This window comes from Melospiza melodia, chromosome 1 (genome assembly GCF_035770615.1).
Source record: "Melospiza melodia melodia isolate bMelMel2 chromosome 1, bMelMel2.pri, whole genome shotgun sequence".
NCBI lineage: Eukaryota > Metazoa > Chordata > Aves > Passeriformes > Passerellidae > Melospiza > Melospiza melodia.
The window spans coordinates 148,685,941-148,712,083 of record NC_086194.1 but is presented as its reverse complement, the minus strand read 5'-3'; the positions used below and the strand labels follow the sequence as shown (position 1 = coordinate 148,712,083).

General features: G+C 36.9%; 1 protein-coding gene across 38 annotated transcripts in view; it reads left to right on the top strand.

The window, feature by feature from the left end:
* Positions 1-26,143, top strand: part of RIMS2 (regulating synaptic membrane exocytosis 2) — a 444,419-nt gene that overhangs the window by 365,361 nt on the left and 52,915 nt on the right. For 19 of the 38 annotated variants that reach the window (XM_063171188.1, XM_063171366.1, XM_063171388.1 and 16 more), the window contains 2 exons: positions 9,846-10,018; positions 25,013-25,254. The exons of 16 other annotated variants lie outside the window; for them this stretch is intronic. In XM_063171188.1, coding sequence (XP_063027258.1) covers positions 9,846-10,018; positions 25,013-25,254 — 415 coding nt within the window. Of the gene's footprint in view, positions 1-9,845; positions 10,019-10,986; positions 11,227-25,012; positions 25,255-26,143 lie in introns of those variants that run through there. 3 more of the 38 variants (XM_063171358.1, XM_063171140.1, XM_063171340.1) reach the window with 3 other exon arrangements.

Below are 26,143 nucleotides of genomic sequence, written 5' to 3'. Positions count from 1 at the left end.
CTATCTTGCAGATTGGTTCCTCCTTTAGCTTGACATGAATCAGCAGAAAATTTTCAGGAATGTTATCAGCTGAGCTTGCATTTTCTTATTGTACAGGATTTTCCAAGATGTATCGTAATAATCAGTGAAAACAAAACATTAAGAAATAAGATTATGTCATGTCCCCTCAAATCATGCTTGATTTTACAGGCTATCCTCTGATATCTGTGGATTTAGGGACTTGGAAAGTGAAATCATAGATGTATAAAGATATATTTATATCCTGTTCTTGAACAATTGTGGCCTTAGGCACTTCTGCTTACAGGAATAAGCACTCACCAGATGGCCATGTGTCAATCCAGCTGTTCTCTTCAGCATGAATTCCTTTGAAGGTGCTTTGTCCCAGGACAAATTTGGTGAAAGGCATATTAAATGTTACATAATGAAGGTGGGATTAAGGGGAAAGTTCTTATTTCTGTTCTTAAGCCATCAGGTATGCTGAAATAGTTAACAGGCTCATGGGTTGAAATAAAATGCAATGAAATAGAAATTCTGTGATAAGAAAAGATGGTTGCCTTGCCATCTTTTTTATTTCATTTGTACTTGTTTTCGTGAGACCAAAGGACTGAAATCAAATTATAGAAATAGATTTCAAAATCCAGGTTAATGTATAAAAGAATTGCATAAACTGCATATGATTTGATGTCCTAGCTTGCATTTGCAAAGTAACAACTCAAAGAAGCCCAAATTAGGTATAACAACCATAGAAAAATGTGGTTTTTATTTTTTTTTAAACAGGAATTCTGCCTTGTTCCTCTTTAAAAAATAAGCTGTTGACTGCATTCCAGGACTATATGAAGTGCAAAAGATTTTGAGTGCAGTGCTGGCAGAAATGGCATGTGAACCACTTGAGGAATGGAAACAAATACAGGAAGCATGCTTTGATTCATTTTATCCAATGTGAGTAGGATGTAGTAGTGTTAGAAGACCAATGAGGAGCAGAAAAAGCAGAGTTATCGCTCAAACTGGACCCATTGAGCAAGTGTAGGCTCACCAGGCTGTCCTACAAACATTCTGAAGTTCAACAGGACTTAAAGTACTGGAGATACTGTCAAATGTAATTGCACAGTAAATTGGGATGTCCCTGGATACCTGTCTTTTGCAATTGCCCTGACTGGAACAGCCCAGACTTTTTACAGTGAATTGTGTCCATGGTGATGCATCTTCAGGAGTCTTGACGTGGTGCTGTGGAGTGCTAAAGGATTGCTGGTGTCTATTTAAAAAAAAAAATTCTGCCTTCTGTGTAAGGCAGAATAGTTAATATGTGGCAGTCAAAAAGATTCAGGGAAGTGTGAGAAGATGTTCTTTAGAGTTTATTGCCCACCATCACATAGCCAGACTGTGGACCCCTTTCTCTAAAGTCAAACTTGGTGACTGACTTTGCCCTGTTTTAAATAGCAATTAAAATTCTGGTGGAGATCAGCAATATGAAAGGGAAATTGGATAGTAAATGTTTCAAAGAAATCGTTGGAAGATCTTTGTTTTATTTTCTATTTTGTATACTTTTCTGAATTCCTTTCACATGGAAAAGGAGGAGTGACTGTTGGATATCCTTATACCTTTAAGTATGATTGCAAGGTTCTTCCTTTGAAGCTCTTATTTGTTCACCTTCATATTAGGTAGACTCATATTTCTTCAAGATCTTGGCCTTTTTTCAAGAAATGTTGGGTTTATTATGGTTAGAGAAATGTATTCTGTGCTTCACTTTTAACTTGATACAAAGCATCAGCTCTTGTTAACAAGATGAAGTGCATCCACAGGGCACATAAGATTTTCTATTCCTTGTAGGTTATATGATCAAATATAGCTATTTCACCCTAGCCATGTGCTGTACTTGGGTCTCTCTTTTGCCTCAATTAATCTGTCAGAATCACCTCTATTATTCCAGCTGTCAAAACTCCTCCTAAACATCTCAATTTCATTGATAAATAATAGAAAGCTGTTACCTTCACTTTTAAAGATGATGTCTGGTTATCCAGTAGATGAGGCACACCACCAAAGGGGTCCATTGTGTTGCTGTGGTGTCATGTCCCACACTTCAATTACGTTTATGATTTGATGTAGAGTCTCTCTCTCAATGTGTAATTATTTTCAGGTATCTTTTGATGAGATATTAGGAGACACCTGCTTGGCCATTATAAACCCTATATTTTCATTCCAATATGTAGCACAACTTAGATTGCCTTTTAAGAATTTTTTTGTGGTGATGATTATAATTATTCCTCTCTTGATTTGTCTTTTACTTTATCTTAAACAACAGTTTTTCACCCACTGTGTTTATCAAAGAAGAGATGGGATTTTAAGGAACGTCTTTGTGATTTTGAACAGTCTGGAATAAAGTGGTAACTTTATATATTCCAGCTGAAAGTTTGCAGTTCTCTCTCCTTCCAAAATTTTTAAAATTTGGTCTTGACTTAAAGTAAGATTAAATAATAACATTTAGCTCCCTAGACTAGATGAAAGAATCTTTGTGAATTAATTCTGCATCAATAACAGCTTGATTTCAGAACAAGTATTAGAGCAGTTGAAATTAGAGGTTGCCTTGATATTCCGAAAGTCATGTTATATGAAAAAAACCCATGAGAGAAAAAGCTACTTGGTGTTTGAAAATTACTGTAGGAACATATTCTTTTGTAGGAAGCCAAACTTGTTGGCAAGCTAATTTTCAAGCTCACTTAAAGACACAAATACTGAAGAGCTGCCTTACTGCTCCTACTTTACCAAATATTTGCAGGGTCTGTAAGTTCTCTTGAAGTAATGACAGAATATTTTCTAGTGCTCTCCTGTATTTATATAACATTGTGCCCTTTGAAAGTTCTTTAAAAAAATTACGCCATATGCAAACGTGTGAAGCTGATGATTTTTTTTCTTTTGATTTGGCTTGCCTCTGGATTACTTCCCTCTAGATTTCCATTTGTCCCTAGGCACTGATATATTGGGGACTTCTGTATTACTTCTGCCCTTGAAGTTTCAACTTCAACTCCTGGATCAGCCTGAGTAATTTGGGTTGGAAAGGACCTCAAAAGCTGTCAGGCCCAACCTTTAGCAGAAGTCCAAGGCAAGGTCAATCAATACAGATTTGTCAGGGCTTTAGCTGGTCAAGTCTTGAAAATATTCAAGGATCAAAACCCTGGGCAACTTGATCCATTACTTCACTCTGCCTATGGTAAAAATGGGCCTTATACCACTCAGAGCTGCTGTAAATTTATTGCTCTGTCTTTTTGTCTTCTTCCCTGTATGACCTGATAATCTGCTGTTAGGTACTTCCATGGCCATCACTGCTCAGTCAGAATGAGCCCAGCACCCCCAGCCAGCTTGGTGGCCTTCCTATAAACTTAATCTAATTTATCCATCTCAGTGTTTCACTTTGGGTCTCAAAACTGCTTACAGTATTGTAGATACAGGCTAGTGACTGCTGAATAGAGGGGAATAATCTCTCCTCTTGTTCTATTTGTGCTCAAGTCAGTACAACCAAGGCTTCCCTTCTCTCCTGCAAAGGCCCACAGCTGACTTGATCTTTTTCATTGTTGTTTTCCTTCCCTAATTTAGCTGTAGGATGCTATTTGCAGCATTGCTTAGTTCCATAGTGAAATCAGGTTTTAGGAACGCTGTAAAGCTACATATGTGAGTATTGGTTAGTAAAATTGATAAATAGATGACACTACACCACAAAGGAAAGTATGTGAAAACTTTTGAAAAAAGTTTTTTTCACATGTTCAATAGAAAAATGAATGTTCTTTTTTATTGATGTTTTAGTTGGTGGTCTAAATTTATTGGAAATTTTGATGGTTTACAAGGTAGGTTTGCAAATCTGATCACAGCCAGTTCTTTTTATTCAAGGTAGAAGTGGATTGGAATGTTTTGAATACTGAGGAAAAAAATCATTGCATAAGGAATGGAAGTGATGGATGAATGTATAGAGAACCACTGTACAACCAGGTAGATTTAGATTTATGGTCCAGGCACTGTCCTGCTCAGAAGTAGTGACATCATAGCTCTCTCCTTTATGTTAGTGCAAGGCAAGAATGCCAGGAGAGGTGCACAGCCTCAGGAGATCAGAGGGTGCTGATCACAAAGCAAGAACTGGGTGAAAGGAGAAAAGTTGGAACAATGCCAGTGTTCCAATGACTCATCAGATGTAAATTATAGGGTTAAAAAGTATGATCCAAGAGTTAGAAATAAAAAAGAGGAAGATAGGATAGGATCCAGGACCACAAAGCAGAAGACAGGATTAGCGGCCAAGAATGAGTCTAAGGTGGACTGACTGCAGCTCCATATTGAGAAGCCCAAGGCAACTGTGGATCTCCTTATGTACCTAACATCTAATGCAAGAGCAGTGCAAGAATTAATCTCCTGAGGGACTGCTGTGTGCCACGTGATAGCTAAAGCAGAACTGGCAAAGGCAGACCTGGCTGGCTATACCTCAATTTTCTTGATTGATCTTGACAGAAGTGGCAAATGTAAACACAGATTATTGAGCTGCCTGTGTATAAATTACATAAAAGGGCAGATTAATCATAGCCTTCATCTTGAGTTTGTGTGTATGCAAGCTAAAGATAAACATATGTACTCATCTGTATGTGATATTTTGTAAAAATGTCTGAATTTTTTGCTTTATATGAGTCTAATGTTATTGCTGTAATTGTTAGTAAGTATTTGGCTTTAATTTTAATGGCAGACTTCATTAGGCAGCCATTAACAAAAGTTTTAGAAAGAATCAAACAATCCAGTAACATTTATTCAAATAATGTGTGGTAATAACTAAAATTTGCAGCGTCTTTAGAGGTTGTGAATTCACACCAAGAGGTATAGAACGTTTCAAATTGCTGTGCTCTGGCTGCTTGAGAGCTTTTGTTAGTGAGCCAAAGAACTATTGAAATAGTCCAAAATGGTTCTTTAATCTTCTGGTAGTAGCACAATAGACAATTGTCTGAAACATCTTCCCAACATTTTGATCACTGAAAACATTGACCAGATTTGTATGTCCCTATGTAAATGCTAGCAAATAAAACCTGATGAGTAGACCATAAAAAAAGAAAAGATAATAAAATAGAAAGACATTTAGAAATCACTGACAATGTCAATTGTCTGGATAACTGCATGACTGTATAGTCCAAGATAGAAGACTGGTAACAATAGAGTAAAGCAACATGAAACACTTTAAAACCCCCTTTGAACTAGAAGTTCCAAACCAGTTTCTTTGCAGAAAAAAGAGCATCAGTGTCAGAAAAGTTGCAGCTCTATGTGTCCTGTCAGCCATTTACTGGTAGTTCACAAAGAGGTCAAAATGTTTGCAAAGGTTGTTGTATTAGGAAGCAGAGTAGGTATTTGTTTTTCAGCTTTAAAAATCATGAATTTTTCACTAAAGGACAGTAACCTCTTGAAGTTAAAAGGCATAGGTACTAACACCTAACTGTCCTTTTGTTAGGCTCTCCAGCTGATTATTCTGCTAACGCAGATAAAAATGCTTTTAGAAACTTTGGAATGCTTGTTTAATAGAATCTGTAATAATGAATTTTTTCTCATTCTTCAACACTGCAAAATAGGACAAAACCATCTTACTATTAAAATTTCAAAAGCAGCTTTTAATCAATCCCTCTGCTTTCAGCAGACTTCCCATTTTTGAAGAATCAATCCCTCTGCTTTCAGCAGACTTCCCATTTTTGAAGCAGCTTGAAGAGGTTGGGTTGACTGCTTACTGGGTCATAAAGTGCAGAATATTACCTTTATTATATGAGTCTTTATTTGGGTGGAAATGAAAATTTAACTGTATTCCAACACTATTTCCAGCCTGGAGAAAGTCAGGAGATAATCTTCCTACTGTCATGGCTGGCATTTAAAAAAACAAACAAAAAAAAAAGAATCTGAAAGAAACTTTTTAGCTAATCTTTATAGTGTGCAGGTACATGTCACCTCACCCTGATAATCTGATTGTTCAACCCAGGGGAGGTGTGATGCTCATTAGTGCGCTTGCACTCATGTTTTCTGCTGAGGGATGCTGGAGCACACAGTAGTTGCTGGATGATCAGAATCAGTGGCCATGCTGATCCAGCCACGGGGACTGCAGTTCCCTGTCAATGTGCAGTCAGATTGTGCAAATCCTACAGCACAAGACACAGGAACAGCAGTGGAGAGGGATGGAAAATGATATCTGCTTTTCAGATATAATGGGGGGCTAGCACTTGGTTAAAAATTACTTTTTCAGTCCAATAGTTGATCTTGTCATACAGTGGGTGACATTTAGGAAAAAAGGAAAGTGAAATTTGGAGGAAGAAAGAAATTTGGATGTGAAATATATGATGTGATGCCTTGGGGCAACTTTAACCACACAAAAGCTGAAAAAGCAGTAGCACAAAACTGAAAGAAATGATTGCATTTTACAGTTGAAGTATATGACATGAGGACCAAATGCTTTTGAAAAAATCAATATTTGCACAGTGAAAGTGCAATTTTACTCTTGAGGCAGTCAGCAAAGGAGCACTTCAAAAGCTGCCTTGTATAGAACTGCAATTTAAGAAACAAATTTGAAACTAAAGTGGCAGCATAGCTTCTTTCAGACAAGCAATATGGTTCCTTTGGTCTTCTGTGCTGGAGTAACAGAAACAGTACTGTGCAATACCCTACTGTAATCAGTTTCCTAAACAAAATTATGTCAGATATAAGGTTAAAAGTACACCTCAGCAGCAGAATAAAGGGTAATCAGGAGCAGTTAATGAGTGAATATGAGGTACCTGAACTTTGTCCAGCAAGAAAGACAATTTAATTTCATTTACATTGAACTTACATTTCCTTGGTGGGCAGCATTTTTGTATATATTAGAACCGGTAGCTGTAACTCAGACAAGGTACAAGACACTGTAATTCAGACAAGGTATAAACAAAACCTTTAAAAAATATTGTCTATTGAGACATTCCAGTTTAAGGAAAGGATCAATTAACTTTCCCAGTTTTAATCTTAAAACATGCTGAAGCTGTAACAGTCAAATAATGTTTCAGTGACATCTGTCTCAACAAAAAGCATTTAATAGCAAATATCTTTATGTACAACTGAGAAAAAAGAGGCAAGGTAATGATTTGATGACCTTTTCCACATTATATTTGTAAAATTATTTACTTTTAGGTTGCTTTTCTTGCCAAAAAAATTCTCAATCTTCATTCTATATCACCAGATTATTACTATTGCATGGCTAAAGAAAAAAAAAAACCAAACCAACGCAATAAGGGTTTTTTTTTATTTATGGAAATGTCTGATTTGTTATACACACCACATTGCTATGTACTAGTTCAAAAACTGACACTCTCTAGGTGTAGAAATGAAACAGAAAATCAAAACCACATATTTTTGACAGTTTGTGTACTGCAGAATGACTCTAGAACAACTTTGTGCAATGCTGATTCTGTTTGTGACTTCACGTTAAATTTAGAAGGGCTCATTTCCATGGACTGCTGGGCAAGCTCAGTGTAGGATCTGCAAGTCGAGTCCTGTTATTCTATGAGTCACCACACCTAATTGTCTGTCCGCCAACTGCGATAGGATTAACAATTCCATCGATGGCTGACTCGTGGTGCTGTGTTCCCCAAAGCAGAGCCACACCAAAGCAGGAGCCCTGCTCACACAGGCATCCATGTCCTGCTGTCCCTTGGCTTGGCGGGAGCCAGTGGCAGCGTGGCCATGGCAGCAGAGAGCCTGGCACAGCAGTGACATCTGCCCAGGGCTCAGACAGTGCTGCAGGCCTGCGGGCAGCTCTGCATTGCCTTTCCCATGGCGTGTGATGGTGGCACAGTACACCCGGCCGCACTTCCCAGTCTTGGTAGCTTTAGGCTAAATCAGCAGAAAACACAGTCATAACTATGTCTTAAATGAAGAATCATCCTTGGGAAGGTTTGGTGGCGGGATAGGACTCAATACATGACCATATCTCTAGGCATAATTATTTTTTATTTCTCTAAAGGGCTAAGTAGTTGCTCCTTTAAAAGGATACTCCTTTTATTCTGGTATAATGTTCCATTATCTCCAATGATCAGGACGGTTGTTTAATCATTGCTTTTACATTTCCAATAGAATATATAGGTAATAATATGCACTGTCTTCTTCATCAAGCAAAAACATGAAATGCATCAATAGAAGCAGTCAGTAAATATTAAAACTTTTGAACGTTATAATCACAGAGGTACTCTGAGTTTATGGGTGGCTAAGTTCACTTTTGCACTTAAAGGCTGTGAGGGACTTGAGTGGTTGTTGATGAACACAAGTATGGTATGTTAGTAGAGATCAGGAAAAATGATAAAGATTGGCATAGAATGTGCAACCATTTTTGTAAGTGTGGAGTTATGGCTATGATTGGTCACTCTCTGCAGCAGATGTACAGTCTAACTTGCATGAGCATTTTTGTCTTGTTCATTTCCCTGTCTTAAAATGAGCAAAATAACTTGTAAAAATAATTTCTGAGAAAGGCACTGAAATGGTATTTTGAAATCCTATTCAGATATATCTGAAATCCTATTTAGATATTGCACAGTCGTGTAACATTCCTTGCAAGAGAAGAGAAACAAATTATCCGTCTAGTTCACCAAAGACACATCTTCTAAATCTATAAAAAGGGACCAATTTAAGAGCTAAACCTGGACACCCTTCTCTTCTGCAGTACTACACAGGTCTGCCATTTTACATTATGATTTCTTTTCTACATGTGGCTGAGTACAATGTCGCTATTCCCAAGAGTTTAACAAGCCACTGGTGTGTTGGGTAGATTATTTTTTCCTATTGTTTCTTTCAGTCCTGTCTGTGCTGCTCTTCATCTGTACTGCTCTGTACTGCCTTATTTCCAAAGAATCACCTGGTGATCATTGACAATTCATCTTGAAGTACTATTTTCCTGAAAAGGTTACCAGTAGCAGCCCATCAGATTTCTGTATACACAGGCATGCCTGTATATAAAGAGAAGGAAGAATATCTTTCTGGTATTTACTATATTTATATATAGTGCCATGCAGACTGGCACAGACTTAACATTAATTTAATGTAATGTGTAACAAAAACAAATGTCTATCATATTTTGTTCAGATCTAACCTGAATACTGCTGCAGGATACTGTTTATGTTGTATGGGCTGACTGGTGATCACCAGTCACCTGCCAGTTCTATGTTTGATATTACTGTTAACCAGCTCTAATACCGTTGCAATCTTTTAGTTCCTCAGGCAAGTGTACATTTTCTCTACAAATCACCTCTAGTACACTCCCATCCTTCAGACTTCTCAGTCCAGCAGTTCAGCAAAGTGTGGGTTTGTTTGCATAGCTGCAACATCACTTTGTCTCTTGATTTGATAACCTTATCTATCTATTTACTTGGAAAAGAAAAAAAAATATATTTGTCAGTTAGAAGTTCTTGTAAACAGGCTAGGCCCCAAAAGAGGCTTGTACTTTACAGATAGCATGCATCACATTCTGTCTCCTGTTTAATCTTTCATGAGCTCAGTGATCATAGGCAAGTCACTAATCTCTCTGCTTTCCTTTCTGCACTGGTGAAGCAGTTGTGGTAAGAATATTCTTTGAGGGTTTAGATGTCTTTTCTAAGCTTTGTGAAACTTTTGGACATGCTGGAAATTTTGTACAAATTGAAACTGAGGACCGGGATAGCAAAGCAGACTAAAATTAGTAGATACCAAGACATAACTTCTGTTCTGTATCAGGGAAGAACTTCCTTTAAAAGTTCAGGCAGTTTAGATAGCAGGAGGGACCAGGTCCACGGCCGCTCTGTGGTGGCATGTCACAACAACACCATCTCTCTGTCCCTTTGCTCCTGCAGTATCGGTCGGGGCGGGATCCTCACCGAGGCTCGGACAACGTTTCCAACAAGTCCTCGGACAGCGATGTCAGTGACGTCTCGGCCGTGTCCCGCACCAGCAGCGCATCCCGCTTCAGCAGCACCAGCTACATGTCTGTGCAGTCAGAGCGCCCCAGGGGCAGCAAGAAAATAAGGTGAGCACCATCAGCTACAGTGGCAGCCATAGCTGTGTAACTTCAGTAATGGAACACTTATCAATATTGTGTTTGACTTCAGCATTTCGCCTAGAATGACATTTGCAGGCATTTTGCAAAATACTGGCTCAAATGGCTTTTTTATCTAATGCTTCTTCAAGTCTTCATGGAATTTGTTTTTAGCGAAGTTTTGTTGTCTTGGATTATCTAACATGCACTGAAATAACAAACATATGCTGTCAGGAAGCATTAGACACGCTTTCTGAAAACCATTTTGTAAAATATACTTAATGTGACTGAAAAGACAGTTTAACTCAAAAATTTTGTGCCAGCAGAGGCATCTTATTTTTCTTTTAAATAGAATGCTGAACTTTTATAGATGTATTATTTAATAATTAGAGAGACCAATTCAATTTATTTAATACTTACACTAGTCCAACTTAACTGTAGGTGTACAATCATTGAGCTGCTCTTCAACAAGATGTACATTGTGTATCTGTGACTAAAACACAGCATTTTCTTTGCCTGCACCCTGTGTGCGCTCAGAGGAGCTTTGGGTTTCATTTGGTGCACAAATGAAAGATAATTTTTCTAGGTGTAAACCACCTCCATCACCTATAGTAATTCTCAGAAAATTGTCCTCTTAAAAGAAAGTATTTGCAAATTTAAGCATCTGCTCATATGAGCATTGTTAGGTCCACATTGTTTCAATCACACATTTCTTTCTAAATGTGAGGTATTGCCATGCAAGTTTTATTTGAATAGGGACTTACTAAGAAAATGCTCCAAAGCTCTCCAGTGTAGGCTGGGCTCCTAGCAAGCATGACTTACATTATGTCTGCTTCTATCCTTTAGTTTTTATTTAATTTCTTTTGCAATTCCTTTCTTCATGCATGCTCTTCTCCTGACTTTAATTTATTGTTTTCTTTTTCCTTTTTGCATGCCTTTTTCAATTTTGTTGACTTCAGAAGAACAAGGGATATAGAGGGGAACAAAGAGGGAGGGCTGGAAGGGGATGAACAAGATGAAGTATTTCCTGAGGAGGAAGAAAAAGAGGAGAAGGAGGAAAAAGGAAAAGAGCAAGAAATTAATGAAAAAGGGGAAGGGCAAGAGGTGACAGAGAACTGTGATAAGGAGGAGATCAAAGAATCAGGGCATGATGAAAAAGCTCAAGAAGACCAAGCTGAGGAAGGGAAAGAGGATGACAGGTAAAATATATTTCTGTTTATGTAGATCTATTCTTTTTCCTGTACCAGCACCCTACTTGTCTTCCCTTTTTATTCCCTTTGCTTGCTTATTGCCTATGCTCTCTGCAGCTCTTTTGTTTTGTTTGTTTTTGCTTTCAGTCATCATGCTTTCATATTTAATCAAGTTTCATTCTCAGCTTCAATGAACTTGTTCTGCATACCAAATGAGGCAGCACATCAACTTGACTCATTAATATGCATACAACTGCAGCATATTATTTTTTAAATTAGTTTAGACTAAAGTTTGGGTTTGACTGTAATAAACAGTAGAAATTGTAAGCTTCTTTATTAGATTTCCTACTTGAATTATTATTTAATGGAAAAATGTTTTGTTGAGTGAAAACTCAGCAATATCAAAATTATCTTTACTTATATTTACGGCCATACTAAAGAAGAAAATCTGGATTTTCTTTTCAGTCCTCTTTGTGGTGCATACTGATTGACAATCTATGTGGATAAAGCAGATTCTTCCTTTCCCTTTTTTTGTTCCATGTGAATAATTGTCAAGGGTTGCTGTATTGTGGAAGGGTCATGCACTTCAGCTGCTGTGTTGTATCCAGAAACATTGCAGCCCAACTGGCTCTGGTTTTATCAGATAATATTCTAGAATTATACATTTTGCCACAAATCCTTAAAACAATGTAACTGTCTGAATTTTTGTATTGCAAAATCCATGTATGTCCCATTGAGAGAAATACAACATTCCTCTTTTCTTCATTAGAAAAAATGACTTTCATATTTGATGAATATTTTTGAACCCATTTTCTGTCTTGCCTTTCAACAGCATGACTCTGTTCCAGGTTTCTAGATTTCACTCAAGCTGTGTGAAATATCTTTAGCCAATATGCTGTCCCTCATAGAAAGTAACATCCTTTTTGAGGAACAGCTTCTTGTTTCCTGAGCCAGCTTGTTCTGGTTACTAGCTGCTCTAAAGAAACAAGATGTTATTAAGTGACTGTTGTGTAGTGACTTTTGTTTGTGTTAGAGTTTGGCTCCCTTCGTGCAAATAAGTCTCTAATATTATTTCCCCACTTTGCACATTTTGACCATTTTAATATGCAAGCTGGAATGAACAGAAAAGTTTATATTCACCTCCTTTACTATGGTAGAGTCAGTGCTCGTTTTTTAGCATTGTCTGAGCATTTTTCTAGGGTAAGAATGAAACAGAAAAGCTAGATTGATTCCTGGAGATGGGCAGCTATAGATATGTATACACATTTATATACACACGTAGCTGTGTCTCATTAGCATATTGAAATATTATGACTTGTGTGTTCAGTGAACAAGCCTAAAGGCAGGATCAGTTTTTGAAAATTCAGTGCCTTCTGCTCATTTCTCTGGCAATTTTTAAAATAACAGATACTTGGAAATTTATAAGATAAGGTAATGACTTCAGCTTCCAAAAAAGAATGTTTTCAGACACACGACAAATATTAAAAGTAACCAAACATATCAATTAAACATATCAATAGGTATTTGAGATGCCCAACAGAACAAAGGCGGCCAATTCTCCTTTGATAGAATAGCAATAAATTATCATGTAGTTCTTTAGATCTTGGGCATCAAGGAAAGATATATTGCAGATGGGAATTTTCAAGATATTTTTTACTTCAGAGGTGCATCTGTAGTTGGACAGCAGGCACCTTTCCTCTGGGCAATGTGGAATGCAGGGGCTGCTCACAATCATTCCATCATCAAAAAAATCACCTTATTAAGGATACCTCATACCTCTTGATGTTACTGTGTTTATATACTTCAGGAGTAATGGTAGTAGTCCCACTGAGGTCTTCAACCTGCTGAGATCATGGGTGGGTTGAAATGACTGTAAACACAGACATTCATCACTAATTAATCCCATGCCTATTTCACAGAGTACCTTGGCACAATAAAAGGCGTTAGCTTTCGGAGCACTGGTGTACATTAAATCAGTTAATATTTTTTGCCAGAAGTAGTTGCAGCATCAGATTTAGCCTTAATTAAACTTTGTAAAACTTAACTTTGGCATATGCTTGATATGTAGGGAAATCATAATTGTGTTCTTTGCAGTACATGTTAACAAAACAAGAGTGGCTCCAGCTTTGCTGTTGGGTATTTATTATGTAGAGTTCACTAACTTTTTTCTTATTCCATCTCCTTGATTATCACAGGGCAAAAAATAAAGGCTCATTATCTATAATCTTTGATCACTGATACTTGTTAATAAAGGCAATCTGATTTAGACTGCCCTAAATTTTATCCCTTTATATTTTTTAAAATGTCAATCCCAAGCATTAATTCTGATAGTCACAATAGTTTTGTTTTACCATGAGAGTACAGAGCAAATGTAGTGACAGAGCAAGATTTCACTGTTGAAATACAGCAGAAAAATACAACTTCTGTTCCAAGCACACAGAGTCTAAATTATGAAATTACATATGAGTCCAGAGAGGGAAGGACAGAAGAACAAAGAGATGTTCCACGGGACATAGGTACAACACAGTGCTGGAGACATCTTGACAACAGAGAATGAATACTAAGGGGAGATTTGAGGAGAGAAAATAAGGTATCTTTGTGAATGTTTCTGGAGAGCTATTTTCAAGCATTCAAGACAATGAGGACAAAACATGAGGTCCTTGCTAAAATTACATCAAGTGCATGAGGGGCAAGCTTGATGATCAGGAGTTGATCTTTCAGTCTTGAATGAGAGATGATAAATGTGATAAGGAACATGTGCCAAGATACTAGGAAGTAAGGATGAATTATAGACAACTATGTAAAAGAGAGTATAACTTTTTACTGAAATGTGGAGGAAGATGAGAGAACCAAATAGAAAGGCTATGAAACTTACCTTTTCTCTAGTATCCTGGAAGGGGTTATTGGGTTAATTGCCAGGGCTGGAGAAAAGCACTGCAGTATCTGTCATTTGAAATGGTGAGAGAGTAGACAAAGAAATTGTCTATGTGAGTGGACAGAGGGCAGAGATGGGAAATAAAAAGCATGTGCAAATCACAAAGTTTTGCTATGTATTTGGAAGGAATCAGTGATATCCTGTTTGAAAAAAGAAAGTAAATTCTAAAAGATAGTAGAAGGAATAGAGCTGATTAAGTAAGAAGATGACACAACCAAGAAAGAAAAATTTGTTGTGGAAAAATTCAGCTGGGATGTAATTTTGCAGAGCACTTAAAAATTCAAGAAACAGAGTGCAATGCATGGCTTTAAGTAATGTATTTATTCAGCTGAACCCTTATTTCTTTCCAAAGGTTCTTAATGCTTTTTGTGCCCCTTCCACTGTTAGGTATAAAGATTTATTTCAAATTTACTTTCTAGTTCTAGTTCATTCAGTAAAAAAAAAGACTTTAGAGAATTTAATTTGTAGGTTTTAAAACTGATTCCTGATGAGTATTTGTTCCTTAGTTTATCATTAAATTGTAATTTTAGTATTTCAGGTTTTATGACCCTTCCACTGTAACTGCAGCTATTAACAGTTAAATGCAGTATTTTTTCTGGAAGAAAAAGCATGTCAATGCAGTCTTTGCAAGCTCCTTCACAGGGATGGAAGCCAGTAATGGTTTCAAAAGTCTTTATTCTGGTAAAAACATAAAAAAGTGTACAAAAGATAACAGACACTAAGAATCCATTTTCAATTGTATGTGCTGTTTGGTTTTTAAAGCTATTTCAAAAGTGTTTTAATGATTGCTTCAACTAGACTATTCAATGAAAGAAGTTAATTGTGTCTAACCTTTGTAGCCACATGGTTGGAAGAGAAACTGCATGATCAGTCTTTTGGCAGAATTACAGTAAAGGTAGTCTGTGCTTCCAACAGAGAGAGATAGATAGGCAGATAGATAGGCAGATAGATAGATAGATAGATAGATAGATAGATAGATAGATAGATAGATAGATAGATAGATAGATAGATAGATAGATAGATAGATAGATAGATAGATAGATAGATAGATAGATAGATAGATAGATAGATAGATAGATAGATAGATAGATAGATAGATGAAGTTCACCCAGTGTCATTTCTGCCATGGAAGGAGAGAGAACCTGGGTCCAATTATGCCAATGTTGATGTAGTTTTCAGGGAAAGCTTGCCTGCAGCTCTCAACAGATGTTGGTCTTTTTCAACTTTTTAACGTGACAACCAAGTGGTCTTGCCATTCCTGGGATGAGAATGGCAGTTTGCAGTACAATGTTCCCCTGCTCTTTTCAGCTGCAAAATGTTGCATTATCCAGGCAATTGGGGCAGGTGTGATGCACTGGGTCCTTGAACAAGAAGCAGCAGCTTTCTGTCTCTCTAACATAACTCTTCTGTGCTCTTATGACTAGATAAGCAGAGCTGCTTGCATATTGCTAGTCTGTGTCTTTAGAAACAGAGGACTCAAAAAAAGCTTTTTCAGTAAAACTTCCCTCATATTATTCATCTGTGTGGATTCTGTTAGGAATTTATGAAAAAACTCTTGCCCATTTAAAGCTTACATTCAAGGCCATTACTTTTCAATGTAAGATTTTTACCTTTAATTTTCTACAGAAAGGCAAATATTCAAAAGCTATCAATTCATAGAGCTGCTTGGTCTGTACCAACACACATGGACAATAGTTCGGCCATTTGTTTTTTTACATTTTCATAGATGAAATTTAGAAGTAAATTATCTATATCTTCTGGAAAAATACTATGGAAAAATATGCAGAAGATCAATGGTTCCAAACAGAATTGAATGAACAATTATATTTGTTTTGAAATCTGTACTGAGGAAAGAATAAAAATAATTTAAGAAATCTATTAAAGTCACCTATTTCTAAGTTATTTGTCACTGTCTATAGAACCCTTGGAGATTTATTTTTCCTGCTACTTTGGAGTAAATACAAAAGATATATAGGCTCCTTTACAGTTAGTAAAATAATTTTGATACGCTGGGATATCATAAATTAATGAATTTGGAAGTATACATTATTAACAGGTGAACAGTAAAAATAAGTTATTTGAAACAGTCTGCAGCTTTGATATCCAGCAGGGAACTCAGACATTTTTACTTTGACTGCAATGCAATATCTTTGAGACTGCTTCTCTCTCCATGAAATGAAGCCTGCAATTTTACCTCTGTTGAGTCAGCTCAGACCTGTGATCCATAAAGCACTCCTGATCCATGGTGCACTCCTGTCGCTAAATTTTATTTTAAAACAGTGCATCAGTAGTTTATATAAAACAAAACCACAAGAAATGAAGGGAGAAAGCCCTGTAGACACTCAAGGAAGCAGAGATGAAGGAAAAAAAAATTAAAATGAGGGTTTGAAGCAAATATAAATTTTGAAATTAGTTTTTGCACTTTTAAGTGTGTTATAAAAAGATTAATTTTCTAAAAATATTTAAAACTGGATTGAATCATAAGGTTTTTAATTGACAGACTTTTTTATATTTATTTGTACAGGACTGAGCACAACAGATCTGGTGACAAGAATAGCAACAGCAAAAAGTGGTGTAGAAACATATAAAAACAAGGGATTGAATATTGAAGAATATAAGGCTTTTCTTTTTTGGACATTATGATTGAACAGATATGGCTCTGTATTAGTGATGCAGTTTTCACTCTTTTTACCTGAGTATTATTCTAATAGAATAGTGATAAGATTCTGTAAAATTATTACATATTGCTAAAAATGTACTTCATAAAAAAATATGAATATGCTTATCACTTAGCCTTCTAAGAAGCAAACATAAACTCCTTCATGTTATTTCTTAGAAGTATTTCTAAAATGCAGTTGCTGGATTTGTGATATTGTCTTTGAAGCACATTGCCAGGCCCATCTAGCAAGTGCTGTATTTGACTAAGGATAAGGGGCCCAGTGCTGCTTTTACTACTGTGTGCTTTATAGCTGTGGAAAGATAATGCTCCAGGGGTTGGGCATTGCCCATAGATCTGTTTTTAATGGTTTCTGACCAAACATATTAACATTTTCAGTAATTTCACTGCATGTTCATACTTCTCCTAAAGCCCGTAAGGTGCCAGCTAAACAAGCTGGGAGATTTGTCATCCGGTTGCCCCCAGGAGGAAATCAAACTTCCTTACAAATACCACTGAGAGCCCAGCACTTCCCAGACAGCAGCCATGGCATAAACATGACTCCTGTGGAGGCCCAAGGTAAAAAAGAGGAAAGCTGCTTCAAACTTGCATGGTGTGCCATGTACACACTGTGTCAGCAGGGACATTTGGTCATAGACCTGCCTTCTCCAGCTCAGAAAAACAAAGGTTTCAGGCTCATGTTCAGAAACATGTGAGACACCTTTCCTCACATTTTCTTTTTTATGATGGTCTTAAGTTTTCTGTATGCTTTTATAATTTCCCCAGAGACCAAAAGTGACTCAAAGTCATTTTGTCAAAGTGACAGAAGTCAGGCAGGCAAGATCACGGTGTCCCAGATAATGTCTCTTTGGTTGAAGTAATTACGGCTTCAGATTTCTTGCTCGTGTCCATTTAGTTCTCAGTCCCAGAAGATCAATTCAGAGACATGCTTTGAGTTTTGGAGATGTTAGCAGTGCCTATTCTGACCCTGATTTTTCAGAGTCCTCAAGCAACCTGCATTCACAAGGATGAAGGAAATGTTAGAGTTGTTTTATTCTTTAGACAGCCACTTCCTCATACATGCATATAAGCCTTAAAATGAGCCTGAGCATATTCCCTTTGTGCATTAATCAAAGAAATACATTCTTTCATGAGTGAAGTATAGATACAGCTCTAGTGAGATCCATATTGCTGACAGAAATTTATTTAAATAAAGACTTTTCAAGACATTTGGATCTTCCCTGTGTATTATGTGATTTTTCTCTTAGTGTAATCTCAGTAGTTCATCCTGTCTAGTTCCCCTATGTCTATCTTACAAAGTTTTCTAACTGTCAATGAGTTTTCTAAATAAGTAAATCTCCCTCCCAGCAATTTCAGTTTAGCAAGATGATAAATCATAGTACTTCTTACCCTCAGGCAAAACATTATGTCTCTTACCTCTGTATATTTTTGAGCACTTCAGCCTTCAAGTCTGATTTTTTTTTTTCACTTTCCTGACTTAATTTTACATTATTTCTCTGGTGATTTGAGGTCTGGGACACATACTGGATTTAATGTCTGGTTTAGCTATTCACTGCTTGCTTTCCATTTCATAGAGCTCTATTCAGCCCTTTGAGAAACAACACTGAGCAGCACTAAGCAAGTTTGCAGTGTAGATTGTGACATAGCAGTGTAAATACAGAAAACTGGGCCCTCTCCTCCCTCCCTGTTGTAAGAATAATTAAATAGCAGGCTGGAACAGGCACACAACATTTAAATTTCAGATGAAGTACATGCAAGGCACATTTCTGCAAGAGAACAGTCTCGATTAAATCAGGTTGCTCATGATCAGTTTTAATTTAGCAAGCTAGTTGGTACCCAGCTTTTACAAACTGTTTCTTTGCCACACTGGGTTAAAGAAGATGCTTTCTAAGCTCAAAGAATTTGGATGTTATTCAAAGTTCACTCAGTCTTTGACTGCAATGTACTTTATTTCCAAGCCTTCAGAGCTCATATGGACTTTTTACTAATGAATATGACAGCTGACTAATACAAGACTTCTAGACCTCAACCAATTTTCTTGCTAGACTTTTTTTGCACAGTAAATCACTGTTTTAGTTCACTGTATCAAAAAAAGAGATTTCATCAAAGATTTATTACTGTTAGCAGGGTAATAAAGCTCTTCTGTAACTTTGTAGAGGAAAAATTGAAAATTTTTATTTTAGATGAATATTAATATAATCCTCATTACAATAGCGATTTAAATTAACAGAAAATATCAACTGTATAATTTACTTTTAAAAATATCCAATTATTCTATCAGAGAAGGAGAGAAATTATATCAAAAATCTCTGAAGCTCTGTGTATAATTCAACTGCTAGCATTTGGAAACAGCTAGCTGTTACAGTGTTTTTTCTGCATCATTCATTTTCTGTGGCTATGATTTGGAAATAATCTTATGCTCTGACCCCTGCCTCTGCCATTTATTCCTATTTGAAAAAAAAATTGCCAGAGATGTCATGGAATACTTCCATTAATTTATAATAATAAAGCAGTGTGGACAGCTTTACATCTACCAGAAAGGGGGAAATACAGCTCAAGTCAACCTATGTACTGTAGCAAGTGAGGTATTCCTGATTAGTAATGAAAGAGAGTTTTGAAAAAAGAAATTTCATATCAAAATATTGCTACTTATATTTTGAGATGTGGCCACTAGTTTTATTTGAATAGCAATATACATAACAAAATAGATTAAAAAAACTGCTCTATTTTTTCTCCTTTCTTGTTATAATTTCAATAAAATGAACCTAATAATTAAGTCAGTCCAGTAGCTATTAGAGATTTATACCACCAATTAGTTAATAGAAGAATTTTTGACCAAATGGATCTCCAGAGACTAAGTCATTATAATTTTGAACCTGCAGTGTCTCTCTTGGATGTGAATTGGCAGACGAGAACGAGTATTGGCCAGAAGCGCTGTTCCCATGGAAATGTTATTTCCTACATCACAGCTGTCCCCATAATGCTGCTTTTGTTAAATTTCTTCAGTAAACTAATGAAATAAGAGCATCTCTGATTGAGTTAGCAGGTCTGTTATGAATGGCATTAAAATTCATCTCCTGCTTGTAAAAAGCAGTAAACAAAGTCTTCAGTGGATCTTCCAGTCTCACAGGAGACATATATTAGAAAATATATTTTTCAACAACTGAAAAATTTTTAAAATCCTTTCCCTAGGACATCACAGCCCACAGCTGTACTTGGCAACCTGAATTTTCACTATTATGGATGCCTTATTTTCATTTGGGATCATTAACAGAGAGCTAAGCTGGAAAGCAATAATATTAATTTTGCTTTGACTTTGAATTAAAGAAATAAGGAAACCTGCAAGGTCTGCCAAAAGACTTGTGTAAATCTGATTCTCTGATGCATGTGTTTATGGCAGAGCAATGAGATTAAAAATTGTGATTTCTAATACTGCTGTAAAGACTGGTCTCCCCTCAGTCTCCTCCGGAGTGAACGCACCAAGTAACCTGATCTGCTTCTCATATGGCTTCTCCTCAAGGCCCTTCACTATTCATTGCCATTTGGGTGCCCTCTGATGCTTTTATATCTTTCTTACATTGTGGTGCCCAAATTTACCCCCAGCACTCGAGGTGAGGCTCCCCCAGTGCAGAGCAGAGCAGAGCAGAGCAGGACAATCCCCTCCCTTGCCCGGCTGGTGATGCTGTGCCTGGTGCCCCCCAGGACACCCCTGGCCCTCCTGGCTGCCAGGGCACCCCTGGCTCATGGTCAGCTTGCCAGTGGCCCCCAGGTCCCTTTTGGTGGTGCCGGTCTCCAGACTCTTGTTTCCCAGTGTGTATGTCCAATCCCAGGTGCAGAATCCAGCACTTGTCTTAGTTAAACTTCATATGGTTGGTGATTTCCCAGACCTCTAATTTGTCAAAGTCTCTCTGCTGAGCCTTTCTGTGTTCAAGGGAGTCAGGAGCTTCTCTTAATCTAGTATCATCATCAAACTTTGGAATACCTTTGACGTCACAGGTCTCTGTCAGTCTGACTCTCCTCAGCTGGCTAACATAGTATATTTTTAAGAATACTGTTTAGTGGCTACAGCTCTCATACTCCACCATTGGCTTTAAATTACAAATCTATATAGATATCCTATTATAATTTCTTTTCTAATGCCTTATTTTTCTCTTGTGATTTTTTAAAGGACTTTCTTCTTTATCTTTGAGAATATATTCCTCTAAAGTGTATGCATCTTTCCTTTTGCTTTTTTCACTGGAAAACTGAAGTGTCTGAAAAGATATTTACACTAAGACCTGTCTGCAGCTCTTGGTTTCCTCAAGAGCTCTCCTGGATTTTGGGATAGTGCGTGAAGCAACGCTCTTGTGCGAGCTTTGTCCTTCATTCTGCTCTTGTTGATTGTTTGGTCCTGTTAAGCCAAAGGCAGTGGCCTGGCTGCCACCTTCACTCAGCTCTTGCTCTAGGCTGTGGGCTGCCACATAGCTGGGGTTGTGTGCTGATTTTGTTCTTGTTTTCATCCTAATAATAGTATTATTATGTCATTATGCACATATTATTTGGACTAGGATAATTACTTTATTTCCCCCTTTATTTTGTTCTTCCCCTCAGCATCTGGCTGCATATTTTCTTTGCTGAGGATATTTTTAAAATTATTATTATCTTATTAGACACCTTGAGAACCCTATTTTTACTTCATTACCTCATACAATTTCATAAATTACTTTTATATAATATCTATTTTAAAATACTCTTGCATGTATTTAGCTGGATGTCTGTGAGATTAGATTTGTGTATATGTAATACAAAGAAAACTTGCAGTAATTTCTGTTTCCTGTTAAGGAAAAAGACTGTATGATTTACTCTCTAAATTATACTCTGAGGTCAACATTTCTATTAGTTCAGAAAGGAACCAAATCTGACATACAATACCCAGTTTTTCTGAGAATGATCCATCTGTGGCACTGTCAAAAGGTGGGCTGGGTAGAAGCATGGTTTCTGCTGGAGAGGGTATCAAGTATGTGCCAAGAAAAATTAGTAAATGAGGGTTTGGATGGCCAGAAAGGATTCAAAGTGCTGCTGGAGGAAGTGCTCATGACCACTTTAGGTTTATTTTGAGGCACTATAAACCACTCATAACTCTCCTAGTATGTATTTCTCAATATTTTTTTGCTAAGAGAGGAATTGCAGAAAACCAAAGTCCCTGCTATGGGATGGTTTTCCCCAAGGGCTGTTTGCTGGTTAGGACTGTAGCAAAGATGTATTCCCTGCTGCTTTTAGAGAAGGGGAAAACCCCCAAGCCTTTAATTGAAAATAGTTTTAGAGTTCGACTGGGAAAAAAAAATAGAGGCTTGTGAATGAATTTTAGCATCAGCCATTTGTACTAGTATTTGGTATATTCACTTAAATCTAAATCCCTTCCTTTCTTCTCATTTGAATTCCCTTTCCTACCTGTCTGAAAAAGTTGGCCAAGAAAAGGTGTCTGACTGAAGCCTACATCATTACTGGCAGCAGTACACAGCAAAACGTTTTGTGGTACAGAAGCCAAGAAGCAAACTTTAGTAATTCAAAACAATTTCATAGATAAGTGCACAGTGAAACTATAGCAACCAGCCTCTTTAAAGACACTGATTTCTTTAATAAGGGCAACTACTGTAATCCATTTCACTTAAATAGAACTATAAATCTTGGAAAGGAAACAAAAAAGCACCTCAAAGACACATTCAACCCAGGAAATGGTGACTTTCTTTTCAGTGTAACTTTTATACTAAAATTCAGAATATTTCTGTTTCCACTGATGACATAGGGCTTTTATTGAATGGTAATAACACTTACAAAACAATGCATTGATTACTGTTTGCTATATGATAGGAACTCACTGATTTTCTGGGTATTATTTTTGAAAAAATGGATCACTGAAATAGGTTGTTCTGCAAGCAGTGAAAAACTTACTTCCTCCACCAGCCTGCATCTGTGAATTAGCTTCCACTAAGAGAGATTCTATGACTTCTTCTGCCATCTTTACCCAAAGAGACATGCATAAGATCTCTCTCCAGGGATCTGTTTTCAAAACAGTTTTAGAAACTAAATAGTTTAGTTTCCTACTCTGTCAAATTTATCTGATTTAAAAAAATACTGAAAAGAGAGAGACCTGACTGAAAGCACACATTAATCATATTTCCTTTGAGAATTTGGATTATAAACAGCATTATTGGATAAGGGGTTCTAATGCTCTGATTCTTAGTTAAATTTTGCTTAAGATAAAGTTGAAGATACTAGCTCTTCACAGCCATGTTTTTCCTAGACCTCGAGTATTTTTACATGCAAGATAATGTTGAAACTGAGAAATGGTTTCAGTGTCATCTGTTTTCTTTGACTGAATTCTTAGAGGTGTTAGTTTGATTAAAAATACAGCATGTGAAGCTATCATCTAACAAGTTAACATGCTGCTAATAAGACACAGAAATACAAATTCTCTTTTACTGTTTCCCTGCCTTCCTCTTTACCCACATCCTATCCCACTCATCCCTTGATGATAAATGTACAAATGAGAGTCACTGTGTACTAACACATAACAGCACAGAGAGCTAAAAGAGAGTAAGAAAAAAGCTTTCAGGTTACCACTTTTCAGTATTTTGTGATTGTGTGTCCAGGCAAGGCCACCATGATTCTCTCTCAGCTTTGTTTTGAGCTTCTCCATCTGCTGACCCCAGCTCTTATTCATATTTTTCCTTGTGCCTTCCCTGAGAAGTACACTCAGCATTTTTCGATGGCAAAGGTCTACTTCTGCTGTGAACCAACTCTTAGCTTTCCCTTTGGGTTGTGGCTAAGCTATTTTGAGCGCACTGCATTAATTCCATAGACAAGTTACTGACAGAATATTGAAAAAAAACTGACAGAGTATTGCAAAAAAACTTCATAAAGAAACAATAATTCCTTCCTTTTATGAAATTGATTTCAGGCCATTATAGGTAATGGAAAAGGAGTATATATATTTTTCTATACACAGAAAAATTTGTTCTAGAGACATTTGCTGAGCACTAAAGCTCTGGCAACAGCTTTGGCATGTATTTGAAAATCTGTTTAAGAAGAAAAAAGTATTCATTTTAGCATTTATATATATTGATGATTTAACAAAAAATAATTTCCCCTGGGTTCCAGAAATATTCCACAGTTTTGTGGATTGTTTGAAATGGAATCTCATGGGGACTTTTTGGTGAGAAGTACTGTAATGAAAAGAATAATAAAGGTCTAAGTTCTGTGCAAGATCTTCATTGATATAGAAAATTCTCTGTATATTTTCAGCCCCACGTGTCTCCCAGAGCTTCCAGTTCTGGATATTTGTTCAGATACCTACCAATTAGATGTCAGGGCAAAATTTGGATAAGTGCTGTTGTCATCAGTGTAGATGGCCATTTCTGAGGAAAGGAAAGGTCTCTTAGCCTGGACAGATCAGGTTCCCCTGGTACCCCTGAAATGCTGCAGCAGACAGTTCAGATGCAGCCACACAGAGCACGTTTACAGAGCCTCTAAACAAGTACAAAAGATGCATTAGAATTGAACTCCATTTTATCAGTACTGATGATCTGTCCACATAACAGTCAAGTGTTGTGTGAAATGCATATCTAGTACTTGTATTTGTTGATGCAGAGATGTAGGAAAAACCTGTGGGTGTTCATTGCTGTATGATGAACTGAGATAAACCAGATTAATGAGAACATCCTTGAAATGTCTGGATGGCTAGTAATCAAAACTGGGCTTCAGACTGAGGCTCTTTTCCACTCAGTAAAGAATCAAGTGTCTGTTTCCCAGAGGAATATAGGTTATTTGTGTGTATATATGTGAGAAGAAGAGACACGTAGCACTGCGGCCAGAAGTTAAATTTTCCAAGCAAGAAGTATTATATCATATATGGATGCATTAATTCTTTGGTATGCTTTTGCTGGAAATAAGTTTTTAGTCAATCAGTTAATAAGAGCTTGTTATTTAAAACACAATTTTGATGAGTCAAGTATGTTTACAGTGGACCAGCCAAGACCCTAGAATTAAAGTTTCTCCTTTTACCTCTTAAAACCAAACCCTATCTGTGTGATTAACTGCTTTTACCCTCTAGTCTCCCAAAACCTTCCATCTGAAACCTGTCCTTTTCTGTCTTCCCCTTTTTACTCTTTGTCTGCACTGTTTATCCATCAACTGGCTGACAGTGTCTTTACATCCAAAATGCAAAGCAGACAGATGGCCATCTCAGGAAAGAACATGACAAAGAGCACCAGCATCAGCGGGGAGATGTACACGCTGGAGAAGAACGATGGCAGCCAGTCGGACACGGCGGTGGGCACTGTTGGGGGTGGCAGCAAAAAGAGGCGCTCCAGCATTGGTGCCAAGATGGTCGCCATCGTGGGGCTGTCCAGAAAGAGCCGCAGCACGTCACAACTCAGCCAAACTGGTAGGAACTGCATTTTTTTTCTCTCTCAAATAGTCAGTTAAATGTGCATAATATAATACTTATGTATTACAGTTTAATCATTTGAAGATCCTGTTGAAGTTGCCTCATCAACAATATTCTATGGAATGAAGAAAATGGTCAATTATCTTTTTCCTCTGAACATTTACTAATTTTTTTTTTCAGCAAAGATCCTTTACAGGTTGGACTGAAGCTTTTATCTTCTGCTTGCTGGAACCTGCTTAATACACTAATTCATTACTTTTCAGCTTTTCAGGAACCAGCATGAGCTGTACTTTCATTTGGGGGGATTTCTTACTGAAGTTTCTGAAGGGTTGCTGAAATGCTGCAAAATGCCTTTGGTTTTGCCACAGATAGTGTTTGTGTATTTCAACATAAGGTTTTTTCACCTTTAAACATGCAACCTTATTTTGAAACAAAGCAATTTTCCTGAACAAAATAATATGTTCTATTACTTTAGTGCAAATGTTTTATTGTGTTTTGATTACTTTCTTTTCAGCCTACAAGCCTATTCGCCATCCGTAGAAATTTTCCTCATTTCTGCTTCTCTCAATTAAAATTGGATACTTCAATGTGCTGCCTAGGAAAATGGAGATTTTTTTCTGCTTTGATGTCTAAAGCACTTAAAATCTTACATTTCTTTTTCTATTTCTTCCTATTCTGGGGAAAATCCATATAATGCACTCTGAAAAGCTCAATGTCAAATAATGACACTGTATAGGACAAGTGTATTTTACATGGAAAAAAGTTACTTGTGTTTCAATAATATTAATATAAAAGAAGTATTTAATCACTTTATATAAGTATGCATATATAAATATATAATATATATTTCAAGGTATATGCAGAAGATATGTTGTATTCTCAGTAT